The following is a 25,767-nucleotide window of genomic DNA, read 5'->3' on the forward strand; positions in this document are numbered from 1 at the left end:
TGTCAGGCAGTAAATCAATTGCTTCCTTTTGGAGTAGGTTTGAAATGTCTAATAATCTCCAAATGGAGACGTCAGGTAGTTGGATGCATGAGGAGTTCCGGGAAGGAGACAGAAACCATTGCTAAATCTTAGAAACAGAACTTTGGCAAATGTAACCACTTGTAAGAGTTGAAAGCACAGATGAAGCTAGATATCCCTGGTGCTCAATGCATCTTGCACAAAGAACTGAGCTCTGACCACACAATAGTGGACATGGCACACCAGTTATGATGCGGCACGATGTTAAACTCTAAGAGCTTTGTTGCTATTTTTAAGATATGATACAAAAAGGGGAAGGAATAATGATCACATATTCGCTTCCCGTAACAGAGACTAAGAGAGCAGCAATGTCAAAAAGGCAGCTTGGCATATATCAAGCATGTGGACTTCGTAGTCAAACAAAATTAGGTTTCAATTCTGGACCGAGTGTTTAATAGTAAGGATGCCTTTGGATATGTTACTTAACATCCCTGAACTCTGATTTCCCAATGAGCAGGGAACAAACCATTCTGCTTTGCAGGGCTCTGGGAAAAGATGATAAATGTGTACAGGAAGGACAGGGCACACTGGCTGGCACACAGTCAGTAGTCCTTAAATTCAAGCTAACATTATTTTTGTTATGCTACCTTAGGGAGAGAAGTCCCTACCCCACAATGGATGGGAGTGATGAAACAGTAAACCCCTCCAGTTGCCTTACAATTACTTCTGTGTTTGGTCTGCTCATCAATAATTAGCCCCCAAACCAAGGCTGGAATGTGATTTAACAAACAGATGGTTTGCAAACTGTCTGTTTTATAACAAACACACTGACAGATGAAGGCATTTACTAGAAGGAGAAGACATTACAAAAGAAAGCTTTAAAATCCTAAGTCTAAAGCAATACGTGCTGGGCCTTTTCCAGCTGAGTCTAGAAAAACTAAAAGAGGACTCTGAATGGTAAGTAATCAACCTAGCAAATACAGTCTGGTAAACATAGAGCAAACATACATCTGGTAAATGGACAGCAAATAGAGGGCTGGTAAATGTATAGCAAATACATGGCTAGTAAAGCCTAATTTAGAGGGAGATGAAAAGATGAGCTGCTGACAGATTTCTCTTCCATGTCTCATTAGGTACTTACTGACTGAAGTGCGGCGGAACGTATGAACATAGCCACAGTAATGTTCACGGGGAACTTGCAGGCGATGTCTCTCTATATCCTTCTTCTCTCCATTTAGTCTTTCAGGAACCAAAAACACCAAATCATTTTCCTTTGGATGAAGCTGTTTAGCTAGTTCACATTCCTCAAGATAAACTATAACACAAGAAGAAGCCAGCATTTATTCTAACAGAATTATTTTACATGAGATTAAAGGATATTAAACGCTTGTACTAAGTTCAAGCAAGTATACAGCACTAGCGGACTTTGTACATACTTCAAAATGATAGTCTAAGCTAGTCAGCATTGACAAATATTGATCACACAGCATTATAAAAGTCTTCTTAAAACCTGCTACAAAGCCAAAATAGATGAAGTCATAATATTCAAAAGTAGCTAATACATTTCTTTTCCTTGAAGTTTACCTTAGTTTTTAATCAAGGAATTTTCACTTTTGTGCCCTGCTTTCAAAATCCCGAGAGAAAATCTGGAAACAGATCCATGTACACGTAAGAATTTTGAGCCTACTAGTGGCATTTCAAACAAGGGGGAAAGGACAGTAGTAAAATAAATGGGGCTGGGAAAACAGAGCAAGCTCTAAAATTAAAAAAAGTTCAGTACCAACTGCCAAATCCAGCAGCAACATACTGAACCAAAGCACGAAGTACTAGGATTAAGTAGACTGAACTACTAAGTCAAAAAAGAATTTTAAAAATGCATCATGTAAGAAATGTCTATTTGAAGGCATCAGAGAGCAAATACAACAATGAAGAATCACTCTGTTGAGATCCAGAACAAGGTGGAGATCCGTAAGGGTCAGCCCAGTATTTTCCCTAGAAACATCTGAACTCTTCAGGGAGTGGCAGCCAGGAATTTGAGCAGTACCTGGGATAGCCTTGTACAAAAAAAAGAGACAAAAACTGGAGTCCAGGGCCTGCATAGATAAAGTAGGCATCCTGGTAGCCCTCAAGCTTCAGGTAGGGACCATGAAGGACTACACCCAACAATGAAGGCAGCTTCAATTCACCCGAGTACTTCAGGAAAGCTCAATCCTTTAAGCCGGATTAAGATGATCCCACATTGCTAGTACTCCCAGAATCCTGGCAGAAGCAAAGAAAAATCCTCTCTGGAAGAGGACATCCTATCATCCTAGGCCCCTGATTATTTTTTAAATAGCTTTCCAAAGACAATGACCAACATATTAGAAATAAGCAAAGCACCAGGAGAGAATACATGAACTACTAGAATCAACAAACAAACAAAAAAGGGCTGCACAAGGCACTACACAGAGTACAGTCCTTGAATTGGTTCTAGGACTCCCGCAGGCACCAAAATCCTCAGATGCTCATGTCCCTTATGTAAAACGGCATAGTATTTGCATATAACCCACGCACATCCTCCAGTACACTTTAAATCATCTCTAGATTACTTATAATACCTAATACAATGCAAACGCTATGGACATAGTTGTAAATCCAACATAAGTGGTATGTAAATAGGTGCTGGTGCATAGCAAACATGTTTTTCTGGAATTTTTTTTCCCTGAATATTTTCAATCCACGCTTGAATCCGATGACGCAAATCCCGCAAATACAGAGGACCAACTGTATGTATAACACAGTTTAAAATATAGAGTTAAAATACGTAACAATAATAATATACAAAGTGGAACAGATAAACAGGGTTAAAGTTTTTTAAGATTTTGCCTTATCTATGGAGACACTTAAAGTATCGATGAAATCTGTAAACTTTGAATCATGTACGCTCTAAGTTTTCACCTAAACTACTAAATGGCAAAAGAGGTACAAGTTGACGTATAATTTCCAAACTAAAAGAAAAGAAAAAATGAATGGTTCAAAGGTCTCACATATATGTAAAGAGTACACTCTAGTTCTATCAGTTTTTTCTTTATATATTTTATTAGGTATTCAAAATGGTCCTATCTTCTGTTCACTGAACTTGCTATCATTGTGAAATACTCGCTTTTAATCTCAAATAATGCTCTTCTGCCGTAAAGTCTATTTAGTCTGGTATTAACAGAGCAAAACAAGTTTCTTTTAGTTGGGTTTGCATGAGTAGCTTTCTCCAATCTTCCTCTTCTAACCTTTCTGTATCCTTATGTTTACATGTATTACTTGTAAACAGCATATAACATGCCAATACTGATCTTGAAATAACGTTTTCTACCCAAAGATACTACGGCTACTTAGAAAATTGAAAGCTCACATACAGGATAAAACATATAGATGGTATCGGTTATATCAGGTAGCAAGAAAGCTCTCAAAGACTAGCCTGTCTAAAGGGCTCAGGAGCCAACTTGAAGAAACCAATTACAAAGACTTGAAACAAGTGTATTTAAGTCCATGTGTTCATAACGAAAAAACATTTTTTTAAAGTTCACTGGTCAACCCAGCACTTGCAGAGAATTAAGTCATTATTTTGAAAACTGGTCAGGAGTCAAGTATCAATACTTATTCTACCCTTCTTTATAAAGTATACTACTGAGTAATCAAATAAAATAGAGCACTTTTTCTTTACAGAACTACAATAGCAAATAAATGAAGAAATGATCAAATAAAAATATCACCATTTTGTATCCTTTAGTAAAATAATTAATCTAGGCATTAAGGATCAACGGTTATAAGTATTACAAAAAGAGAAATTAGAGATCAAGCACCTCCTGATAAAGGAACACACCAACCTCAGCTATGAACTAGTTTTGCCAAAAATATTAGGTCAAATGAAACTGATCAAGCCTCTAGATCCAACTATCAATTTACAAAAAGTACAAAGGACTGAAAAACATACTAAACACCACCAGGGGGATGCTATCAGCAAGACACAGACACAGACCCTGTAATTCTACAGGGTCAACAACACAATTTCTTCAAAAAATAAATTACAAAGCGGGAGGGATCCATGAAGGAGACAATTGTAATTGAAGAAGACATATTAACAATGTCAGTGAGTGGACCCAACTTGGATCTTAATTCAAGCAGGCTGAAATAAATTGTTCTTTATGAGGAAACGGAAAACTTGAACACTGTCTAGCTATCTAATATTAAGAAATCATGGTTCATACTTTAGCAACAAAATAATGAATTATCAGCAAAAACACTATGAATTTTTAGGTCCATCTCTATTAGAGATAGTCACTTAAATAATTATGACACCAAAAGAAAAAAAATCTAACCAATGATGATCTGCAAAACCTCTCCCTAGAAAACTGTAAAACATTACTGAAAGTAAACCTAAATAACTGACAGTATGTATCGTATTCAAATCAGTATTAGAAAGATGTCAATTCTTAACAAATGTCCACATCTTTTTTTTCTCTAAAACTTACATGGTAACGCAAAGGGACAAGAATAGCCAACGTACTCTTAAGGCCAAACAAGGTAAGCAGACTTGCTCATTAATGTTTATAATAAAGCTTAATTAAGTAAAATTAAGCAATGTGATATGGGCAGAAAGGTAGGCAAATGATCCAACAAAGAAGAAAGGAGTCCAGAAAAAGGCGAGTGCATTAAATGGACATTAGATTTGTAACAAATATGACACTGCAGACCATGGAGAAAGGATAATCTTTTCAATAAACACTACTGGGGTAATTACATCTCCATTAGGGAAAAAAAAATGAAACATGGCCCCTACATCTTACTCGTGTACAAAATCCATTCCAGGTCGGCAAAACAGCGAAGCCTCTAGAAAAGGGATTGGCAAACTTTCTGTAAAGAGCCAGATTTTTCTTTGCAGGCTACACATGGTGTCTGTTGCATATTCATCATCATCTTTTCTTCAAAAGCTTAAAAAAATGTAAGAACCTTACTCTTGGGCAGTATAAAAACAGGATACAGGGTAGATCTGCAAGCTGTGGTTTGCTGACACCTGTTCTAGATGTTAAGATAATATATTTATGACCTGCAGCAGGGAAAGGTTTCTTAAACCTTTGGCACAGACCATTAACCATAAAAAATACACAGATGCATTTGTTATGTTAAAAAATAAAGTCTAAACAAGAATAAAATAAGAATTTTAAAGACATCACTAAGAGAGACATAATGCAAGCCAAAGTGGGAGGATGGTTTATATCCAGATTGCATAAAGAACTTGCTACAAATCAGTAAGGAAAAGACAACTAACAGAAAATGAACAAGAGTCTTTAATAGGTGCTTCCCTAGAGAGGTTACTTGAGCATCTACTAAATATATGAGAAGGTGCTCAATCTCACTGATAGCCAGGATATTACAAAATAAAACCACAAATGGCCATCAATACACACACACTACAATGGCTAAAATGAACAGCACAATCAACACAAATGTGTTGGCAGAGACATGGAGCAACGTGACTTCCATACGCTGGTGGGGTGTGTCATTCTGCACGACTAGCTTGGCATTATCTACTCATGTTAAGCTCATGCATAATACCCTGAGACTCTGAGACCCACTTCAGGAGATAGACTCCACAAAAATGCCCTCGCATAACACGAAGAGACACATGAATGACCATAATAGCATTATTCATAAAATGCTGTGTGTAGAAGAAGGCCTGAGGCTGCTATCATTAGAAAGGCCTGCTTACAAGGTTGGCCCCCTTGGAATCTGGGAACTTGGTTTTCCAGACAGCTCTCATCATTTGCTGATGACAATGGCTCACTGTACCTTACCTGTTTGCCAAATTTTTTCTCTACAGCTTATGTCAAACACCCACTTTACTTGTGAAAGTCATGAATGTGGGCTAGGCAGAGGGTGTTTTAGGCACTGGGTCTCTAAGCTTCCCTGGTAGATAATGTGTCACATGGGTTGTCGCAGCCCACTACTGGGAAAATTAAGTGTGTCCTGTGTGACTTCGCTGGGAAATGACTCTTGGAAACTTGCTCCTGGTTTCCTTTTTCCCTTTGCTGATTTTGCTTTGTATCCTTTTGCCATAGTAAGTCACAGCCATGAGCATGAATATAATTCCTGTGAGTCTTCCTAGCGAATCACTGAACTTGGGCATGGACTTGGAGAGCCCTGACACACAGGCCTAAACTGCTGAAAAAATGTCCATTAACGGGAGTTCTCTGGCGATCCAGTGGTTAGGACTCGGCGCTTTCACTGCTGTGGCCCGGGTTCAATCCCTGGTCGGGGAACTAAGATCCCACAAGCTGCATGGCACTGACAAAAAAAACTTCTTTAAAATAATAATCATAAAAATGTCCATCAACAGTAAAATTGTGACACAGTCACATATTGAAATACCACCACAGCAATGAAAAAAATACCAAAGATGCACACAAAATTGATGAATTACGAAGACATGTTACGTGAAAGAAGTCAGACACAAGAGTAAATGCTATGTGATTCTATCATACCATCAAGATAAATGGATGATAAATCAGTGATTTAAATATTAGAAAGAAATATAAAACTACTACAAGAAAATATGGAAGTATTTATCTGATTTCTAAAACCAACTGAACAGTAAAGAAATAAATACGGTATTTTTGAACATGTGAAGATAAAAATTGTCTGCCTCAAAAACTGCATGTGAAACTGAACAGCAAATAATGAAATTGAAAAAAATTAACAATGCATACAAGTAAGAAAATAACCTCCCTAAGAGAAAAAAAAAAGGACAAAAGGCATGAACAGACAATTATCCGCCCCCCCCCAAGAATATAAAAGACCAATAAAGATTTGAGGACAAAAACTACAACTTCAAATGAGATACATGTTCCATATAAAACTGGGGGATAAGTTTAAACTAGCAAATGAGAAGAGATACATTCTTACATTCTTATGTCAGAAGTGAAAATGGTATTCTTTTTGGTAGACAGAGGCAATATGAACCGAAAGTCTTAAAATGCACACACTGTTTGATCTAGCAAAGGGATTTATTCAGTGTAACAGTAAAAAATCATAAGTAATGTACATGTCTAACTAGAAATTACTGGTTAAAGAGAACTATGGAATACACTTACAATGGAATAACTACAAACACTGAACATGCTATTATTATTTATCTCTGAAAAGACATTTATAATAGACTAAATGAAAATAAGTCAAATGTAAGCTTCACGAAGGTGGAATTTTATGTTTTCATCACAGCTACATACCTAGCATCTAGAATCATACACTATCAGGTAGTATAAAGTCAGTAAATATTTGCTGAATAAATACATGAAAAAAGTCACTTAGGTAAAATAACCCTACCCACCCACCCTTCACTCAGATGAATAGGAAGTCTAGCAGTAAGATATACACTACTATGTTCGTAAGATGATCTCTGAATGATGGGAACTGTGAGTGATGTTTATTTTACTATTGGCTAATATTATCTGAATAATCTACAGTGAACATATAATACCTTCCCCCCCAAATATATGTACATGCTTTTTTTCTTAAGTGAATCTATGGAGTGGGATGGACTGCAAGGGGGAAGGAGACAGACGGAGAATTTATACTTTTTATTTTAAAGGGTTCTAAATGCTTGGTTTATTTATAACTAAGACATAACTGTGACACCTGCTCCAGACAACTCATGAAGTGAGAGCAGAGACGGCAGAGAGATTTACTCAGAATCTGTACGCACGATCATGTCAACACCCCCTCCGCCCCCGCCAATCAAACTCCCTCGCTCACCTTCTCTCTCCCTTGCCCAGCATCTAGGGACACTTTGGCCTGTGGTATTCTGCTAGCACAATGGTTAAAACCATGAATTTTATAACTGTCCCAGTAATTATCCTCATTAAGTAAAGACTTTAAACATACTCTTTGTAAGAGCTTACAAATTCACCTCAGGAAACCTATATCCCAGAAAATTCAAGCAATTATTATGTTCCCTCAAATAGCAATCTCCAATTATTATATGGTAGAGCCCAAGTTACATAAGAAAGAACTTACCCACAAACTCCCAGTATTTTTTATAATCAGCAGGAAATTTTCGTAAATGCAACTGATGGAATTTCTCTTTGTTTGGAGAGCTGTTCCATTCCTGTGCCACCTACGCAAAGCAAAAAAAGCAACTTAAGAAAGCAAAAACATCTGAAAAGCCAATGTTAAACGGCAAAATTTTCCAAAGTAAGCAACCATAAAATCCAGAACCTAGAACTCCTGTGTGACACAAACATTAAAAATTAATTTGGGACTTCTGGTTTCCAGCTTGGCATGTAAGGAACTTAGAAGTCGCCACTCCATCCTAACAAGTAAAAAGAGACAAAAAGGTGGATACAGACAATCACAACTTGCCAGCGCAGAAAACTCTTAAGTAGAAACCTCCATGCCAGGAGGAAATCCTGAACTGGATGCGACAAACTGTTGGAGGCTCAGCATGACCTCTCTTAAAAACTCTAGGGGGACCCAGTCATAAAAGGGACTCCACACTTTGGTGAGTCTTACCTCTAGGAGCTCGAACAGGCCCTCACAGTGAACACTGGAGAAAATTCCCTGTGTGCTTCCAGCGGGGGTGGGGGGTTGGTGGGGACTGGGGTAAAGGAACCATTGTGTAATACACCAGAGCATTCTTGACCTTCTTAACAAGGCCTGATCTATGAGATGCTATTTTACCGGAGTCAAAGTTGCTGGGATTTTATCAGAGCTTAAACTACTTGAGGGAAGAAAACCAGCTCCAGCCCATTCTAACCATCCTGTCTCACCCAAGGAGGTGGGGGGAAACTAAGAAGCATGTGGTGTAAAGTTCTTAGTCCAGAGGCAAAGGCTCACTAAAAGAGTGACACCTTATCATAGGACTATGGAATGGTCTTCCTTCCCCCATACCTCATTTCTATATCACTAAAGGCCTATTTACTGCCGTTCCTTTTATTTAGTAGATTACGTCTGCCTTGCAACAAAAAATTACAAGGCATACTCAAAGGCAAAAAACACAGTTTGCACAGAATAAAGAAGCACTAAAACCTGTCAGATATGGCAGGAATACTGGAATTATCAGACCAGGATTTTTTTTTTTAAACTATAGTTAATATACTAAGAGTTTAATGAAAAAAGGAGGCCATGAAATAATAGATGGGTAATGTAATGAATGAGATGTAAAGTAGAAAGAATCAAAAGGTAATGCCAGAGATCAAAAACACTGTAACAGAAATGAAGGTTGCCTCTGATGGCCTCATTACTACACTGGACATTGCTGAGGAAACAATCTCTGAGCTTGAGGCTACAGCAATAGAAGCTACCAAAGCTGAAAAGCAAGGAGAAAAAAATGGGTAAAAAAAAAAACACACCCCAGAATATCCAAGACTGTGAGATAATGACAAAAGATGCAGCATACACATAATGGAGATACGAGAAGAAGAGAGAGCGAAAAAGAAGCAGTATTTGAGGTATAATGACTCAGAGTTTTCCAAAATTAACATCAGACACCAAGCCACAGATCCAGGAAGCTCCAAGATCAAGCAGAATAAATGCCAGAAACTACACCTAGGCATATCATATTCAACCTTCAGGAATATGAAATATCAAAGATAAAGGGAAAAAAAATCATGAAAGAAGCCTGTGGGTATAAACACCTTATTTATAGAGGAGGAAGGATAAGAATTACATCTAACTTCTCCTCAGAAACCATGCGAGCAAGGAGAGAGTAGTGAAATATTTAGACTGTTGAAAGAAAAAATCCTACCAATCTAGAATTCGGAATCCTGAAAAATTATCCTTTAAAAGTGAAGGAGAAGGGCTTCTCTGGTGGCACAGTGGTTAAGAATCTGCCTGCCAACACAGGGGACACAGGTTCGATCCCTGGTCCAGGAAGATCTCACATGCCACAGAGCAACTAAGCCCGTGAGCCACAACTACTGAGCCCGCATGCCACAACCACTGAAGCCCACATGCCTAGAGCCCGTGCTCCATAACAAGAGAAGCCACTGCAATGAGAAGCCCGCACACCACAAAGAGTAGCCCCTGCTCGCTGCAACTAGAGGAAGCCTGTGCACAGCAATGAAGACCCAATGCAGCCAAAAATAAATAAACTAAATTTATTTAAAAAAGAAAAAAATAACTCAACAGTAAGAAAACAGACAACCTGATGAAAAAGATGTGCAAAAGGCCTGGACAGACACCTCACCAAAGTAGATATACAGACCGTAAATTAGTATATGAAAAAATGCTCCATATCTTATGTCATCAAAGGAATGCAAATTAAAACAACAAGATACTATTACACACGTATTAGAATGGCCAAAATCTGGAGCACTGACAGGACCAAATGCTGACGGGGATGTGGAACAGTAGGAACTCTCATTTATTGCTCGTGGGAATGTAAAATAGCACCATTACCTTTTTTTTTTTTTCTTTTTTTTTGCTGAGCCACGTGGCTTGTGGGATTTAGTTCCCTGACCGGGGATCGAACCTGTGCCCCCTGCAAGTGGAAGTGCAGAGTCCTAACCACTGGACCACCAGGAAATTCCCAAGATGGTACCACCACTTTGGAAGACTGTTCGGTGGTTTCCTATGAAACTAAACATATTCTTACTGTAGGATCCAGCAATAGTGCCCTCACTATTTATCCAAATGAACTGAAAACTTATATTTACGTTAAAAACCTGCACATGGATATTTATAGCAGCTTTATTCATAACTGCCTAAACTTGGAAGCAACCAAGATGCCCTTCAGTGGGTGAACGGATAAACCAACTATGGTACAACCAGACAATGGAATATTATTTAGTGCTAAAAAGAAATGAGCTATGAAGCCATGAAAAGACACAGAAGGACCTGAAATGCACATTACTAAGTGAAAGAAGCCAATCTGGAAAGGCTACATACTGTGTGATTCCAACTATTTGACATGCTGGAGAAAGCAAACTATGGAGACAGTAAAAGGATGAGTGATTGCCAGGGTTGAGACTGTGGAGGGGTGAACAGGCAGAGCAGAGAGGATTTTTAGGGCAGTGAAAGTACTCTGATATTAGAGGACTGCTACATGTCATTATACGTTTGTCCAAACCCTTAGAATATACAAATCAAGAGTGAACCCTAATGAAAACTATGGACTCTGGGTGGTAATGACGTGTCAATGTAGGTTCATCAGTTGTACGAATGTACTACATTGGTAGGGGATGTTGATAATGGGGGATGCTATGCAGAGTTTCTCTAGCTCGCTGCAACTAGAGAAAGCCTGTGTGCATCAACCAAGACCCAACCCAGCCAAAAATGAATCACATAAATTTCTATATATATTTAAAAAAGATAAGTACTGAGTACTATCTCCAAAATTTACGCCCAATGAATTCACTTCTCTTTATTTCCATAGCTACCACCTAGATCAAGCTACCATCATCTTTCTCCTGGGCTATTATAATAGCCCCCGACAGGTCTACTGCATCTATGCTTACCTTTCTACAGTTATTCTCTAATGAGCAACTAAGAATGTTTTCTTTAAAACAAAAAAGTAAACTATTACATATTGCTACTCCCCCAGCCTAAACACCAACCAACTAAAAATCCTCCAACATCTTCTCACTGTACTGAGAATGAAACCCCAACCTGCACTTACAGGGTTGTATACCATCCAGCTCTTGACTGATTTCTGCAATCTTACTTCATTTCCCTTTACCTCTAAGTTACCTCACTCCAGTCACATCAGCCTAATCTCTTTGCTCACATATGCTCAGTTAGGCCTACTTCAAAGCATTATAGTCTTGACCCTCCCCCCTCCTCTGCACAAAACCCTCCTCTCCTGGCTCTCAGCCCGATCTCAAAAGCAGCCTCCCAATGTCGCTCATCATATCAACCTGTTTTGTTTCCTTCACAGAACAAATTATAACAGGAAATTAGCTAAAAATGGTGCACTCTCCCTATAAGGGGTGTGGGCACTAAGAATCACAGCTGGTACTCCAGAAGGGCCCCCTTTCTGCCTGCTCCTTGTCTACACAACCTAAAAAGCAGCTGCCAATTACACTCTGCATACACGTGCATGCACACACAGGTAACCGAAGGGGACTGCAGACAGAGCCAGCAAACCAAAACTTTAAGAAAATAGAGTATTTGCCAAAACTGACCAAAAAAATTGGTCCCTGTCAAAATAGTGCACATTTATCTAATATTTTTGTGTGTTAAACGTAAGGATTAAAAACTAATATATCTTCTATCAGTCACATCAGTACACAAAAGACTCATATTTCTTTTTTTCCCCCCACACACTGTATTTTATTTTTACAAGAGATAAATAAACTGACACCAAGCATTGCAAATGGATGACCACAACAAAAGCAACAATGATTGCAATTACCAAACACGAAACAGACTCACACTATGTCATAATATTGACATTCAGTCCAGGAATCCTCCACTGTAACAGCTCCTTTACTTTGCTGTGAAAATTGACTTGTATACTTTTTGCCTCTGAGTCCTGTGGGATTTTTTTTTTTATTCAAGAGACTCATATTTCTAAAAGTTGAATTTGCTCGTTTGCCCTTTGGGGCAAGGGATAATTCTACGCAATGTCATTGCATTCCACCTGCAATAAGACATAAGAACTGGATAACCAAACACTGCGTTTCATGTCCTAAATAGGATACCAACCACATTTCTGTCAAAGGACTCTAAACACACTTCAGCATTCCATTAACAAACAATATTATGAAGTCAAATTACATCCAAATGAGGATAAGAAGCCTTGGCCCAAGACTGTGGTTGATGCCACAGTCTCTGGCTTATAAGAAAGAATAAACATTAAAAGTAATCAAGGTATCTGAGAATTCTCTGGCAGTTCAGTTGTTAGTGCTTTCACTGCTGAGGGCCCAGGTTCAATCCCTGGTCAGGCAACTAAGATCCCACAAGCCACACGTTACAGTGGGAAAAAAAAAAAAGGAATCAAGGTATATTAATAACACCATTAATAAATGTTGGCCTATATAAACTAGAAATGCTAAAACAATGCTGTTTCACTACATGGTTAAAGAAAAAGAACAAGATTGCAAAAATAAGAAAAAAAGAACAAGATAAAACTTCATGGTAAAGATGACAGATTGAACACAGGCATTTCCTTTCATTCCCCTGAAACCCCACTAAAACACCCAAGGGATTTTTCACAACAGGATTAATTCATTAGGATGAAGAGAACAGAAGACGAGGCAAGAGTATCAAAATCTGGGAAGCTGGTAAGCAGATGGATGAATGGTTAACTAACTCAGCAAGTCCAAGAAGCTGAACTCTAAGAAGGAAGTGTCTGACATACACCTCTAGGAGGAGGAGGGCTGAAGGGAGACTGCCCATCCCTGTTCCTAGCAAAAAGCTAGAGTGGTTTCACTTCTATAAAGTGTGACCGTCTCTGCCTGTGGGGCAGCAGATAGAGAGGGGATACTGTACTTAAAAAAAAAAAAAAAGGTGAGGGGGGCGTCCCTGGTGGTACAGTGGTTAGGCATCTGCCTGCCAATGCAGGGGCCACGGGTTCTATCCCTGGTCCGGGAAGATCTCACGTGCCATGGAGCAACTAAGCCCTCGTGCTACAACTACTGAGCCTGCGCTCTGGAGTCTTTGAGCCACAACTACTGAAGCCCTCGCCACAACTAGGGAAAAGCCCACGTGCAGCAACGAAGACCCAACACGGCCAAAAATAAATAAAATAATTTTAAAAATAAAATAAAATAATTTTTAAACAGGGAATTAAGCAAATATTTAGATACTGAATGCCTGGACCTTTCCCTCTGCCCCCACCCTCACCCCACAGTCAGCTCCCCATCAAGCCTATGCTTTCCAGGCAATCGATCTGAAGATTCTTCTTGGGGAAATCTGACCTCACTAAGAGGGGAAAAGAAAAGACTAAAAACAGTGACATGAGGGTGGGGATGAGGCTTCCCAATAAAATGCCAAATGGTCAACAAGCCTATCCCTTTCACTCAGAGCTTCTAATCTGTTTTAAAATCTTACATGTAACAAAATATAGATTATAACTATACCTAAGCATGTAATCTTAATATAAAGAATGAAACTAATTTGGATTTCACCATGTGATGGTGTCCTTCAGATCACATTTGACTTCCACAGTGCAAATAATAAAGGACCATTTTAGTAAAAGTATCTCTTTTCCTAAGCATCTCTTTTGACCTGTCATTATTTAAATGCATCCTCTTTTCTTATAGCATTAAAAAGTTGAGATATAGTTCACAATATAAAATTCACCACTTTAAAGTGTGCACACTACAGTGTGTTTTTAGTACATTCACTATTTTGTGTAACCATCACCATTATCTAATTCCAGAACATTCCCAACATCCCCAAACAAGCCTTATACCTATTAGCAGTCAGTCCTAATTCCCACACCCCTCCCTCACCCATCCCCTGGCGACTACTAATCCACTTTCTGTCTCTACGGATGTGCCTATTCTGGAAAATTCATATAAATGGAATTACACAATGTGTGGCCTTCTGTACCTGGCTTCTTTCACTTAGCATAATATTTTCCAGGCTCATCAAAGAACAGGTAAAAGTACATAGAACGGGTCATTCCTTTTAATAGTAGACTAATATTCCATTGTAGGCATATACCATGTTTTGTTTACCCATTCATCTCCTGATGGACATCTCGGCTGTTTACAACTTTTGGCTATTATGAACAATGCTCCAATCTGCTTGTTAGTATCCTGTTCTTAAATGTGAGTAAACCAACAAAAATCATTAGACATGTGAAGAAAGGAGTTAACATGAAAGGTCTGTAGACACTAAAATGAATAGGAAAAAAGCAACTGGGAAAACAGGGACAATGAAAAGAGAAGAAAACTTTCAACTAACTTTAAACTTATCATTAATTAACTTCAGGTAGTAAAAAATACTGTGCACATGAAGAAAGCACACAATCCTATAAAAAGGAATAATGAGAGGACAAGAGTACTGTGAAACTAAAAATATGCTCAAAAATTGTTTCAATAGACTTGGACGCTGAGAAAGTCTCCAAGGAAGGAGAATGACGATGACAACAACAAAGACAGAGATGGCAAAATAGAAAGAAATTTTAAGACATGCAAAGTTTCAAAATTTATCTCCTACGCATTCTTTTCTCAGGAAGCTTGAAGGATGTGCCTTACTAAAATGAGAGGGTGACAAAAACAGACAACCCTGGGTACAGGAGACAAAAGATCCAACACAGGAAAGAAGGAAATGCAAGCCCTAGGATGAGGATGGTGAGCATTTCAGGTTAACCATCCTAAACCAAGAAGATGAAATTTATCAACTATCTGATGTGCCTGATCATACTGAGAGGCCTAAACATCCAAGAGACAGCCTGAAGCTAAATTAGTAATACGTACATAGAAAATTAAGTAAACAATAAATCCAGAGAAAGCAAAGAGTCGGAAACGAAAAGTAGTTACAACTACCACATGACTTAGTCGCGGACACTTTTGTTTTTAATTCAATGACCTTATTCTCTTTTGTTTAAATTAATTTATTTTTGCTGTGTTGGGTCTTCGTTTCTGTGCGAGGGCTTTCTCTAGTTGCGGCAAGCGGGGGCTACTCTTCATCGCAGTGCGTGGGCCTCTCACTATCGCAGCCTCTCTAGCTGGGGAGCACAGGCTCCAGACACGCGGGCTCAGTACTTGTGGCTCACGGGCATAGCTGCTCCACGGCACGTGGGATCCTCCAAGACCAGGGCTCGAACCTGTGACCCCTGCATTAGCAGGCAGATTCTCAACCACTGCGCCACCAGGGAAGCCCAGTGGACACCTTTTATATCGTCAAAATAATAACAAATACTGACCTAAAAATTACAAGACTACTCCATAGTGAGGATGGGAAAACAGGAGAGGTGTGTGTGAACACAGGGCTGGGAAGAGAGGGTACTTCCTGTAGTGGGTAATTACAGAAAATGTCTAGTACTGAAAACTTAACAAGTCAAAATAGTGGCATGTTATTTAGAAATATGGAAGTAAATAACAAAAGCATCCCTCAAGGATCAAAAATAATTACTTGGGGAGGTGAGAGTGGCTGATTTTTTTTTTTTTAATAATGGGCCTTCCACAAGTATTTGACTATCTTAAACTTTGTGTATATACAAACGGAACTTGTGCTCATTCTGTTTTGAAAAGGTTCTGGCTACAGAAATGTCCTGAAGGAAGAAATCTTAAAGATAAACATATAAATACTTCTGAACTAAGGGAAAAATAAAATCACAAATGTGTCCTAAATTTAAGGGCTATGAATGGCCTCTAAGCAATTTAGTGTTTTCTGGAAAGGATAAACGTTCAAGAAAAAAAATAAGCTCCAAGATGAAGAAAATCTCTGTATATTCCCCAGCTTATTTTACTGTATACACTGTTCACTGAACTAACGATTTTGTAAGGTAAGAAAATCATTCTTGTAATACTATTTCACATTGTTCTTAAGGAGAGAGACTGAAGAGCCTTTATCAGTTAGTTGTTTCTAATGGTTCTGAAACACTAGTAAAATAATTCTTACGACAATGGCTGAAATTTAGGGCATAAATTGACACCAACTTGCCTCTTTGTGCAGTACATCTCCTTTGCCTTTAACAATTCTAAGCTGGATCTTTGCAGTCTCTCTGCCTGCGATATACTTCCTATGGCCAACTCCTTCTGCTCACTCTGGTCTCGGTGTGAATACCATCGCTCACAGAGGCCGTCTCACCTTTCAGTCTCAAGTGCCTGCTCCCTTTTGTTCTAGATCATTCTAGAGCACTCTAGAGCCTTTTGTCCCGATCTGAAATGATCATTCCCAGAAGGCAGAGGCCTTGTCTGTCGTGTTCACCACTTTACCCCCGCCAGGTCTGTGATAGTACTGGGCAAGTATCAGGCACCCGAGGATCTGCTGACTGAATACGTGGGTATTTACCTCAGTGCTCTTGGTTTTGAAGAGTCTTGTTGCACACTCACCTTTTGGGTTTTTGTTTTTTAACCAATTTGAAAAAAAGGAAAAATCGACCTGCTGTGAGAACACCAAAAACATCCTTCAAAGTGCAGGTGGATGTTTACACTAAAGAATTACTGTTTTTCTGAGGTTCAAATTTAACTGGGAATCCTATATTTTTCTTGGCAATCCCAGTCAGGCAGTAAGAAAGAGAGAAGAACCAGAATGGGATGTGTTGGGGTAGGGGGGCAGCTAAAGGCTGCTATGAGGCCTAAGAAGTTGGGAAGACAGATGAGAAATTTGGGATTTACTGCTTTGTGCTGACCAGTGTAACTTGCCCTTTGCTACCTCCTCAAGAAAACTTCAGTAAAGGTTTACACTACTTTTCAAAAAAATAAACGCAGATGAGAGACTATGTCCTCTGAGAAGTCTTCCCTTATTTTACACCGAAAAACGTTTCCTCCTCCTGTGCCACCTCTGGACTTGGTAAACTAGCACTCTGAATTGTGTCTGTAAGCTCCAGAAGGGCAGAGTTTAAGGGTTTCCTCTGTATCACCGGCATCTAGAACACTGTGGGGCACAATGTCTGTTCAACATGAAATCTACAAGCTACATCTAAATCAAAATGCGATCAGTTATTTTAGCCGTACTCAGCATGGTAAAGAAATGTAATTTCAAAGTCTGAAGGTATACGATTAGAACATATACTTACAGTTTCAAAAGTATTCAGGATCATCAAAGGGAAAAACACATTAAAATAATCTCTACCATCTTGAAATCTCACAGGCACAGGTCTTGTGATGGACTGACAAAGAGTTGAAGGGGGTCCGCACTGATCAAAGTCCACAAACATTGCGTATTTCCATTTTAAGACCTCTTTAACGAAGGTGTCAGAGATGGACTGTGCTGACAAGAAAACGTTTACCGGAGAGGAAGGTGAAAAAGATCCGTTTTCACAAAATGGAACTTTGTAGCCTTGCCTGTTGGAATTATTTGGAGTATGACACTGGAGAACGTTGCACAAACCCTTCATTTCAGCCACTGGCTTCTGAGACACCACAGAGACTGGCTGTGGTACTTTCAAAGCAGATTGTACCCCACTTGACTTATTTTGCAGAGTTGGTAAGAGCGCTGACGTATTTACCAAAGACTTGTAAAGACCAGCAATTCGTGAAGTACTACTGGAGGTAAATATCTTAGCAGTGGGAGGTCTCGAAGGTTTAGATGAAGAGAGAGGCAAGCCAGGTCTACGAAATGTATCTTCATCTGCTGCTTTAGCTTCAGAGTGTTTGGAACAGTATTCACCCTGGTTTTCCAGTGTTTCCACACAATCTTTGTATTTACATTTTGTGCTACTCCAAGATTCCAACTGAGGCCGACTCACAGAATCTTCTTCTACCTGGACTCTATCTTTTCCATGAACTACTTCAATGAGTTCATCATTCTCTTTCTCCATTTGTGAACATAAATCCATATCTTCTGGATCACATTGTGTTAAAAATATATTATCCTCCTCTATGTCACTGTTGCATTCAGGTTCTCCCTCCTTCAAAGCTGCCTCTGCTGCTTTTTTAATGACCTCTTCAGGTACATAAGCTGGACCATAACCCCAATCATCTGTGATATCCCCTACATGAGTCAAGCACGAATTCTCTTCATTCTCTTGAACTGAATTCTTGTTGTCTGGTCTCTGATCTTGCCGAACTGAAAACACTTCACATGGACTTTCAAACTCAAAAAAATGAGAATCCGATTCCTCAAACCGCAAAAGGGACCTTGTATTTTCTTCCTTTATTACATTCTGTTCCACATTTGTGTTAGCTATTGAAGTATGATGCTCTGGACATCCTTTCTCAATGCACGTCTTACCCTGTTTAATGTGTTTCTTAAAACCCACAATTCTTTCATCATCATCATCATCTTCATCAGATTCTGAAATAATAATGACGTGTCCAGAGCAGGTTTCCCTGACACTATTTTGGTTGGCTGTCAAACATCTTCTATCATCTTTAACTTTTCTTTGTAGCTGGGATAAACTTCTTTGGGTTGAACCTGATGGGAACTTAGTAACACTGGCTTGAGCTATTAAAGATAGTATGTGGAGGTCGCTGTCTATCTGAGAATCTGTTAAAGGGTCAGACTTAGGACTGATGCTAAGGACCTGTTCTCTTAAATCAGAAGAAAACTCAACAGTACTCTTGCTAATTCCCATATCTCTTGATTCAAGTCCAGTCACAGGATCTTTAAAGGGAGGTGTTTTCTCCACAAAAATATTGGTCATTTCTGTGAATGAGACCAAATCTTTATTACCAACATGACATTCTAGTATTTGACAACTGATATCAGGGGTGGAGAAAATGCCCAACTCTTCTTCCTGTACTTGTTTCTTTTTCAGCAGTAAACTGTTTTCAGGTTTTTGTTGTCCATTTTTATCATCCAGAACACCACTAGGGCCTAAAGAGAGATTGTGTATGAAGCCATCTCCTTTCTGAGCTCCTGTATCTTTCTTTGAACAGAAACTTTCAATGCTAGATACAGTCAGGTTTTCCTCTAAAGTGGTACTTTTCCTGTCTTGCATTTTCATTACATGCAATAACTTAGCACAGATTTCATCTTTATGTGCCTTAGTGTTTGCTTTTGAGGTTTTGCCAAGAGCATCATCCTTTAAAGAGAAATCCTCATCTGATGTGGACACTTTTTCCAGAGAGTCATTGCTAGAATCAGTCAACAAACCTGTTGATGTGATTATTCCTCTGTCAAATACCTTTTCTGGACCATTTCTTGAAGTACAATTCTGTGGGGTATATGAGGAATTCTCTTTTACAGACTTATGCTTCCCTGTACTTACTTTAACTTGGCCTCGAGCTCTTTCATTCACAAGCCTTTTACTACTCGGCTTCAAGCACAACTCAGCTGAGAGATGGTCTTTGAGTTTCAAATCTTTTAGATAAGTTTGCTCATTATCCTCTTCTATGGCATTATGTGCCTTGCTGAAAATACTCTCTTTCACTTGACATGCATCAGCTTTCATCGGTTCTTTAGAGAATGTTGGGCTGGAGTTTTCCAGACAGTGCCTTTGTTTTTTAGACTTCTTCCCTGTTTGTTCACTTTCTTCTTTATTGTAAGATGCAGGAGGTGTTTTACATGGAGGAGTCAGATCCACAGATGTGCTACACTGAGGCACTTTGAATTTTATGTTTCTAATAATTTGCTTTAAACAAGTTTGTAACTCATGGGTTTCCTGACTAGTCAACTGCCAACCTAAAGATATATTTCCTCGTAGGTATAAGTTGAGCTTATCCCAGAATCGCTTACAAAGAGTCTGCTGCCCAAGCTGATAGCCTTCTTTAAGGAGACTTCTGATCAGCTGCACACAAGCAAGTTGTACAGAGTTAGATGGCACTGAATGCAGTGACAGAGATATCATTGTTGTGCCTTTGGAGCAGTTTCCGGATGACTTCTCACAACTCCGAGCAAACGCGGTGGTGGGAAGCTTGGCACATTTTACGATGGCTTCCACCCACTGCTGGGAACTAACCCACAGCAAATGCAAACACTTTTTATTTCTATGCAGTTCAATCACTGACACCAAAATCAGAAGGAAAAACTCAGTGACTGTGTCACACACGGCGTCCGTCTGGTTGAGGACGTCTTTGACTTCAGAATGCAGATGATGAATAACCTCCACTATATAAGCCACACCCAGATCCTTAAGATCCATGAGGGACTGCACAAAGGGGATGAACCACAGAAACGTGCTGTTATGAACACGCATGTCTTGACCGATATCTGACTGAAGCACATTAGCTAATGTTTCCATTTCTTCATACATGTTAGGACAATAATCTGGGCAAATGGCTGATCTCCACCCTGAATCCTAAAATGAAAGAGATACTGACATTCAGATAAACAAGCACCATTCATGACAGGTTTAACACAAAAGTTGCCAACAAGAAAATACACTGCTCAACTTTCCTGTGTTGATGTACATATATGGACCCCCAAGAAATTGAAAACAGTCCAATTTTGAGGTGAAGCTTTCATGAAAAGGTTAAATTTACAAAACCTCCATGTACTCTGGACCTCTTTCCTTCAGTTGGTTTTGATTTCTAGTCATGTGATTTATCTCCCTCATGCCATAAATGTTCTACCCTTCCAAAATGTACTTAAAAATTAATCTCCCAAACTGTGCATGCTCTCATTACAGACCATTTTTCCTCATGAGCTACTGTTCAATCAGAAACTGTTTTATGCAACAGTTGATTCAGAATAGCTACATATCATAAAATCAGCAATGCAACTAACCACATAAAACACTGACTATACAATATAAAGGCAATACAATATCATCTGAATTCTCAAAATGTTTTATACCTTTTTGGTCTTTTCAGGGTTATAATTGTATACCATCTGGCTGCAAGTCACCATATCATCTAAATATGACTCCGGTTCTGACTTGGTCCTTAAATATTAAGAACAAATAGAAATTACTGAAATGAAGGGTAAAAAGAAGAGAAAAATCCTACTGTTAAAGTCAATTATAGTAGACTTCCTCATACAGATTGTTGGAAATCCTGACACAGGAACTGAACGAACCTCACAGAGCTGTTCCGTATGTTCTGGATCTCTTTCCTGTAGCTCACATTGTTGATAATGGTTTGAAATGCCTCAATAGGATCAATCAGTTGACCCCAGACCTTAGATCCAAGACGATCCAGAATCACCATGAAACAGTGTAACGCTGGCCAGAAAGGATCCACACTATCATCTGAAACACAATGGAGTAATTTGCCAAATTACAACACAATTAGAGAAAGGGACTAAAATATATTGAGAATTAAGCATTCTTTACCTGGGTAGCAACAAAACTGAAAGCAAAGCAGGAAGTAATTTAAAGTAAAGTGTTGTCAACTACAGGTTTTAGAAACCTGGCAAACTTTTAAATAATGTCTGCATTTTTTTTTTAAAGCAATACACCTCTGTTAAGAAATCTTGTTGTGTGGAACAAACTGAGATAGTCCAGATAAACTCAACTTTCTCACCCTATTTGCCAACCTGAAAGAATCGTTCCTCCTCTGCTTCTTCCAGACCTTTATACTCCCATCCTTCAATAAATAACAGAGGTAAAGTAGAAAAAAAAAAAGGGAGAGAAAGAAAAACTTGGTATTTTCAGATCTAAACAAAGTCCATGATATGAGAAATCCTGAATTGTGTGTGTCATTCGGTTGGAATAAAGGACTGAACCCCTCATCCACTGGATAAGCAGAGATACATACTCTTTATCCATCCATTCTCAACATGGCTTTGTTGTTATCTCCATTCCATCCAACTGGCAGGAATTCCCATTACTCACACACTCTTATGCCCGGTCCTTCCCCTCTTCTCTACATGCAGGGGCAAAACACTGCCCTGCTCAAAGACCTTCACTTGCTCCTTAATGTCTTCTAAGGAAATTAGAAGCCCTCAGTCAAGCATCTGTAAGATCTTACTCTACTCTTTCTTTCCAGATTTATTTTTGACACTCACATAAAGATACACCACCTACAGAAAAAAACAGATAGCTGGCTTTTTCCAAGTGAGAACCAGAATGGCTTCACTGTTAGCACCACCTGTCATCTTCCGCAGTATTCTTAGGAGGCAAGTGCTCTAACTCACCCAATTACTGTCAACCTTAGAACTTTCTGCTTTATTTCCCTCAGGGCTCTTAGAGTCTACTTTTTTTTTTATCATAGTCGTTCGTGTAGAACTGCTCATATACTTTTTTATCCTCTACTGAAGCTGTCTTATGTCTAGGAAGCTCTCAAATAAGGAAGAAAGTCATTAGTTAGGTGAAGACAATTATGGAATGTTTCTTAAAGAGGGGACTTCCCTGGTGGTGAAGTGGTAAAGAATCCGCCTGCCACAACATAGGCAGAACACTCTATGACATAAAAGACCCTTTTTGACCCACCGCCTAGAGACATGGAAATAAAAACAAACAAATGGGACCTAATGAAACTTCAAAGCTTTTGCACAGCAATGGAAAATATAAACAAGATGAAAAGACAACCCTCAGAATGGGAGAAAATATTTGCAAATGAAGCAACAGACAAATGATTAATCTCCAAAATTTACAAGCAGCTCATGCAGCTCAATATCAAAAAAATAAACAACCCCATCCAAAAATGGGCAGAAGCCCTAAACAGACATTTCTCCAAAGAAGATATACAGTTTGCCAACAAACACATGAAAGGATGCTCAACACCACTAATCATTAGAGCAGTGCAAATCAAAACTACAATGAGGTGTCACCTCACACCAGTCAGAATGGCCATCATCAAAAAATCTACAAACAACAAATGCTGGCGACGGTGTGGAGAAAAGGGAGCCCTCTTGCACTATTGGTAGGAATGTAAATTGATACAGCCACTATGGAGAGCAGTATGGAGGTTCCTTAAGAAACTAAAAATAGAACTACCATACGACCCAGAAATTCCACTCCTGGGCATATACCCTGAGAAAACCATAATCCAAAAACAGTCATGTACCACAATGTTCACTGCAGCTTTATTTACAAGAGCCAGGACATGGAAGCAACCCAAGTGTCCACCGACAGATGAATAGATAAAGATGTGGCTATACATACAATGGAATATTACTCAGCCATAAAAAAGAAATGAAATCGAGTTATTTGTAGTGAGGCAGGTGGACCTAGAGTCTGTGGTACAGAGTGAAGTAAGTCAGAAAGAGAAAAACAAATACTGTACGCTAACACTTACATATGGAATCTAAAAAAACAGGTTCTGAAGAACCTAGGGGCAGGACAGGAATAAAGATGCAGACATAGAGAATGGACGTGAGGACACGGGGAGAGGGAAGGGTAAGCTGGGACGAAGTGAGAGAGTGGCATGGACTACCACATGTAAAATAGCTAGTGGGAAGAAGCCACAGAGCACAGGGAGATCCGCTTGGTGCTCTGTGACCACCTAGATGGGTGGGATGGGGGCGTGGAAGGGAGACGCAAGAGGGAGGGGACATGGGGATATATGTATATGTGTAGCTGATTCACTTTGTTATACAGCAGAAACTAGCACACCATTGTAAAGAAATTATACTCCAATAAAGATGTTAAAGAAGGAATCTGTAGACCCCACTCGCTGCAACTAGAGAAAGCCCATGCACAGCAACAAAGACACAACACAGCCAAAAATTAATTAATTATTTTTTTCAAAAGTAAGTTAACTTCCTTGGGCTTCAGTTTCTTCTTTTATGAAAGTAACGTGCCGAGTTAAACTCTAAAGGTCCTTTCCAATTAAAAATTCTGACTCTGTGACCAAAACCATAAAACGGTCATTCTTTCTTTCCTCCACATCATACACCCAAGTTCTTACCGTGACACTAGTATTTTCAAAGTGCACCATCATCACAATAGTCAGCAAATAAAGTTTATTACCATCTGATTGCCTCTCCATGGCGTGAAGTATTGATTGCATAAAATCATTCTGTTTGTTTGAGCCCAACAACAGTGAATCCATGGTTTGCTCCTCAAGAATGGTCAGCAACATGCAGATACCTGTAAGATCACGTATAGTTTTCTTGAATTGATTAAATAAAACTGTTCTAATGTCTTCTCCAGTTTAGTTGGCAAAAAGAATAACAAGGCAGTAAGATGAAACCAAACAGTATCCAGTGCCTCAGACATTGAAGTCTGAGATATTCATATACAACTCCTCCTCCTAAGAACAGAACTTTAGACTGAATAAAAAGGGAAACTGGCACGAACCTGGTTAGAAAACCATTTCCAAAATGACTACCACACAATTTGCATCTCATAATATCAAAGACCCCTTAAATTTTAAGATCACTATATTTCAAGTACCAGTCACTGCCAAATATACACATGACTGTAAGACTCTGAATCAATGAAGTAGGACAGAACTACTTTAGGTCAATATACAACTTGATGAAAACCAAAGTTAGTATCGCTTTCTCCCAGGAAATATTTTACAGATGGGAAAAGAGGTATTAAACCTCTGTTTCAAGAGATCAAAACCCTATTAAGTTCAGCTGCTGTGCTAATACGGTAACATCTAATACTGCCTTAAATAAAAGATCTATTTGCCATACTTGAAAATGTACCTCTTACACAGATGATTTCTAGGATAAGAAATGTTTAAAGACAAGATGTTGTAATAGTCAATTTAATGACAGAACAAGAATTGTGAACTATGAAATCCTTTATTTAGCAATTTTGATCAGATTACCAGAAGAGATCCCTTCCCTTGCAGGATAATCGTAAGAAATATTGGAAAATACTAATTATATGTGTGTAGGAACAATACTCACCTAACCAATAGTTTTTGTAGTTGGCAGTATCATACATGTGTGAAGGCAGAAGAATCAGTTTACCCTTCTCAAGGACAGAAGAAGTATCAATGTCTGGACTTTCGAAAAGCCCCAACTCAATAACTTTAAAAAGGCAAGTCAAAACCTCCTGTAAGTCATAATAATCATCTCTGTTCACTTTCCCCAAGTTTCTTGCTGTCAGGATAGCCCAACGTGAAACCTAAAAGTGTAACACATTCATTACTTCATTTAACACACAATTGTCTACAGAAAGAATACAGTTAAAATAAGATTCTCTACAGATTACAGAGGACACAAGATACATCAAATACTTTAAAAAAATCATTGCACCGTATATCTTAAACTTATACAGTGCTGTATGTCAATTATACCTCAATAAAACTGGAAGAAAAAAACTATCATATAGAATAAAGTACTTTAGGAAAAATACATGATTTTCAGACATTTAAA

General features: G+C 38.8%; 1 protein-coding gene across 1 annotated transcript; it reads right to left on the reverse strand.

The window, feature by feature from the left end:
- Positions 1–966: 966 nt before the first annotated feature.
- LOC308610336 (putative helicase senataxin) lies at positions 967–17,867 on the reverse strand. The gene is made up of 3 exons (XM_081259510.1): positions 17,684–17,867; positions 8,065–8,164; positions 967–1,333 (listed from the first exon to the last, which is right to left on the reverse strand). Exons 1-3 carry the CDS (start codon positions 17,822–17,824, stop codon positions 984–986), a joined length of 591 nt encoding a protein of 196 aa, XP_081115636.1. The 5' UTR covers positions 17,825–17,867; the 3' UTR covers positions 967–983.
- Between the last annotated feature and the right edge of the window lie 7,900 nt (positions 17,868–25,767).

This window comes from Mesoplodon bidens (assembly GCF_964165515.1).
Source record: "Mesoplodon bidens genome assembly, contig: HAP1_SCAFFOLD_1381, whole genome shotgun sequence".
Classification (NCBI taxonomy): Eukaryota; Metazoa; Chordata; class Mammalia; order Artiodactyla; family Ziphiidae; genus Mesoplodon; species Mesoplodon bidens.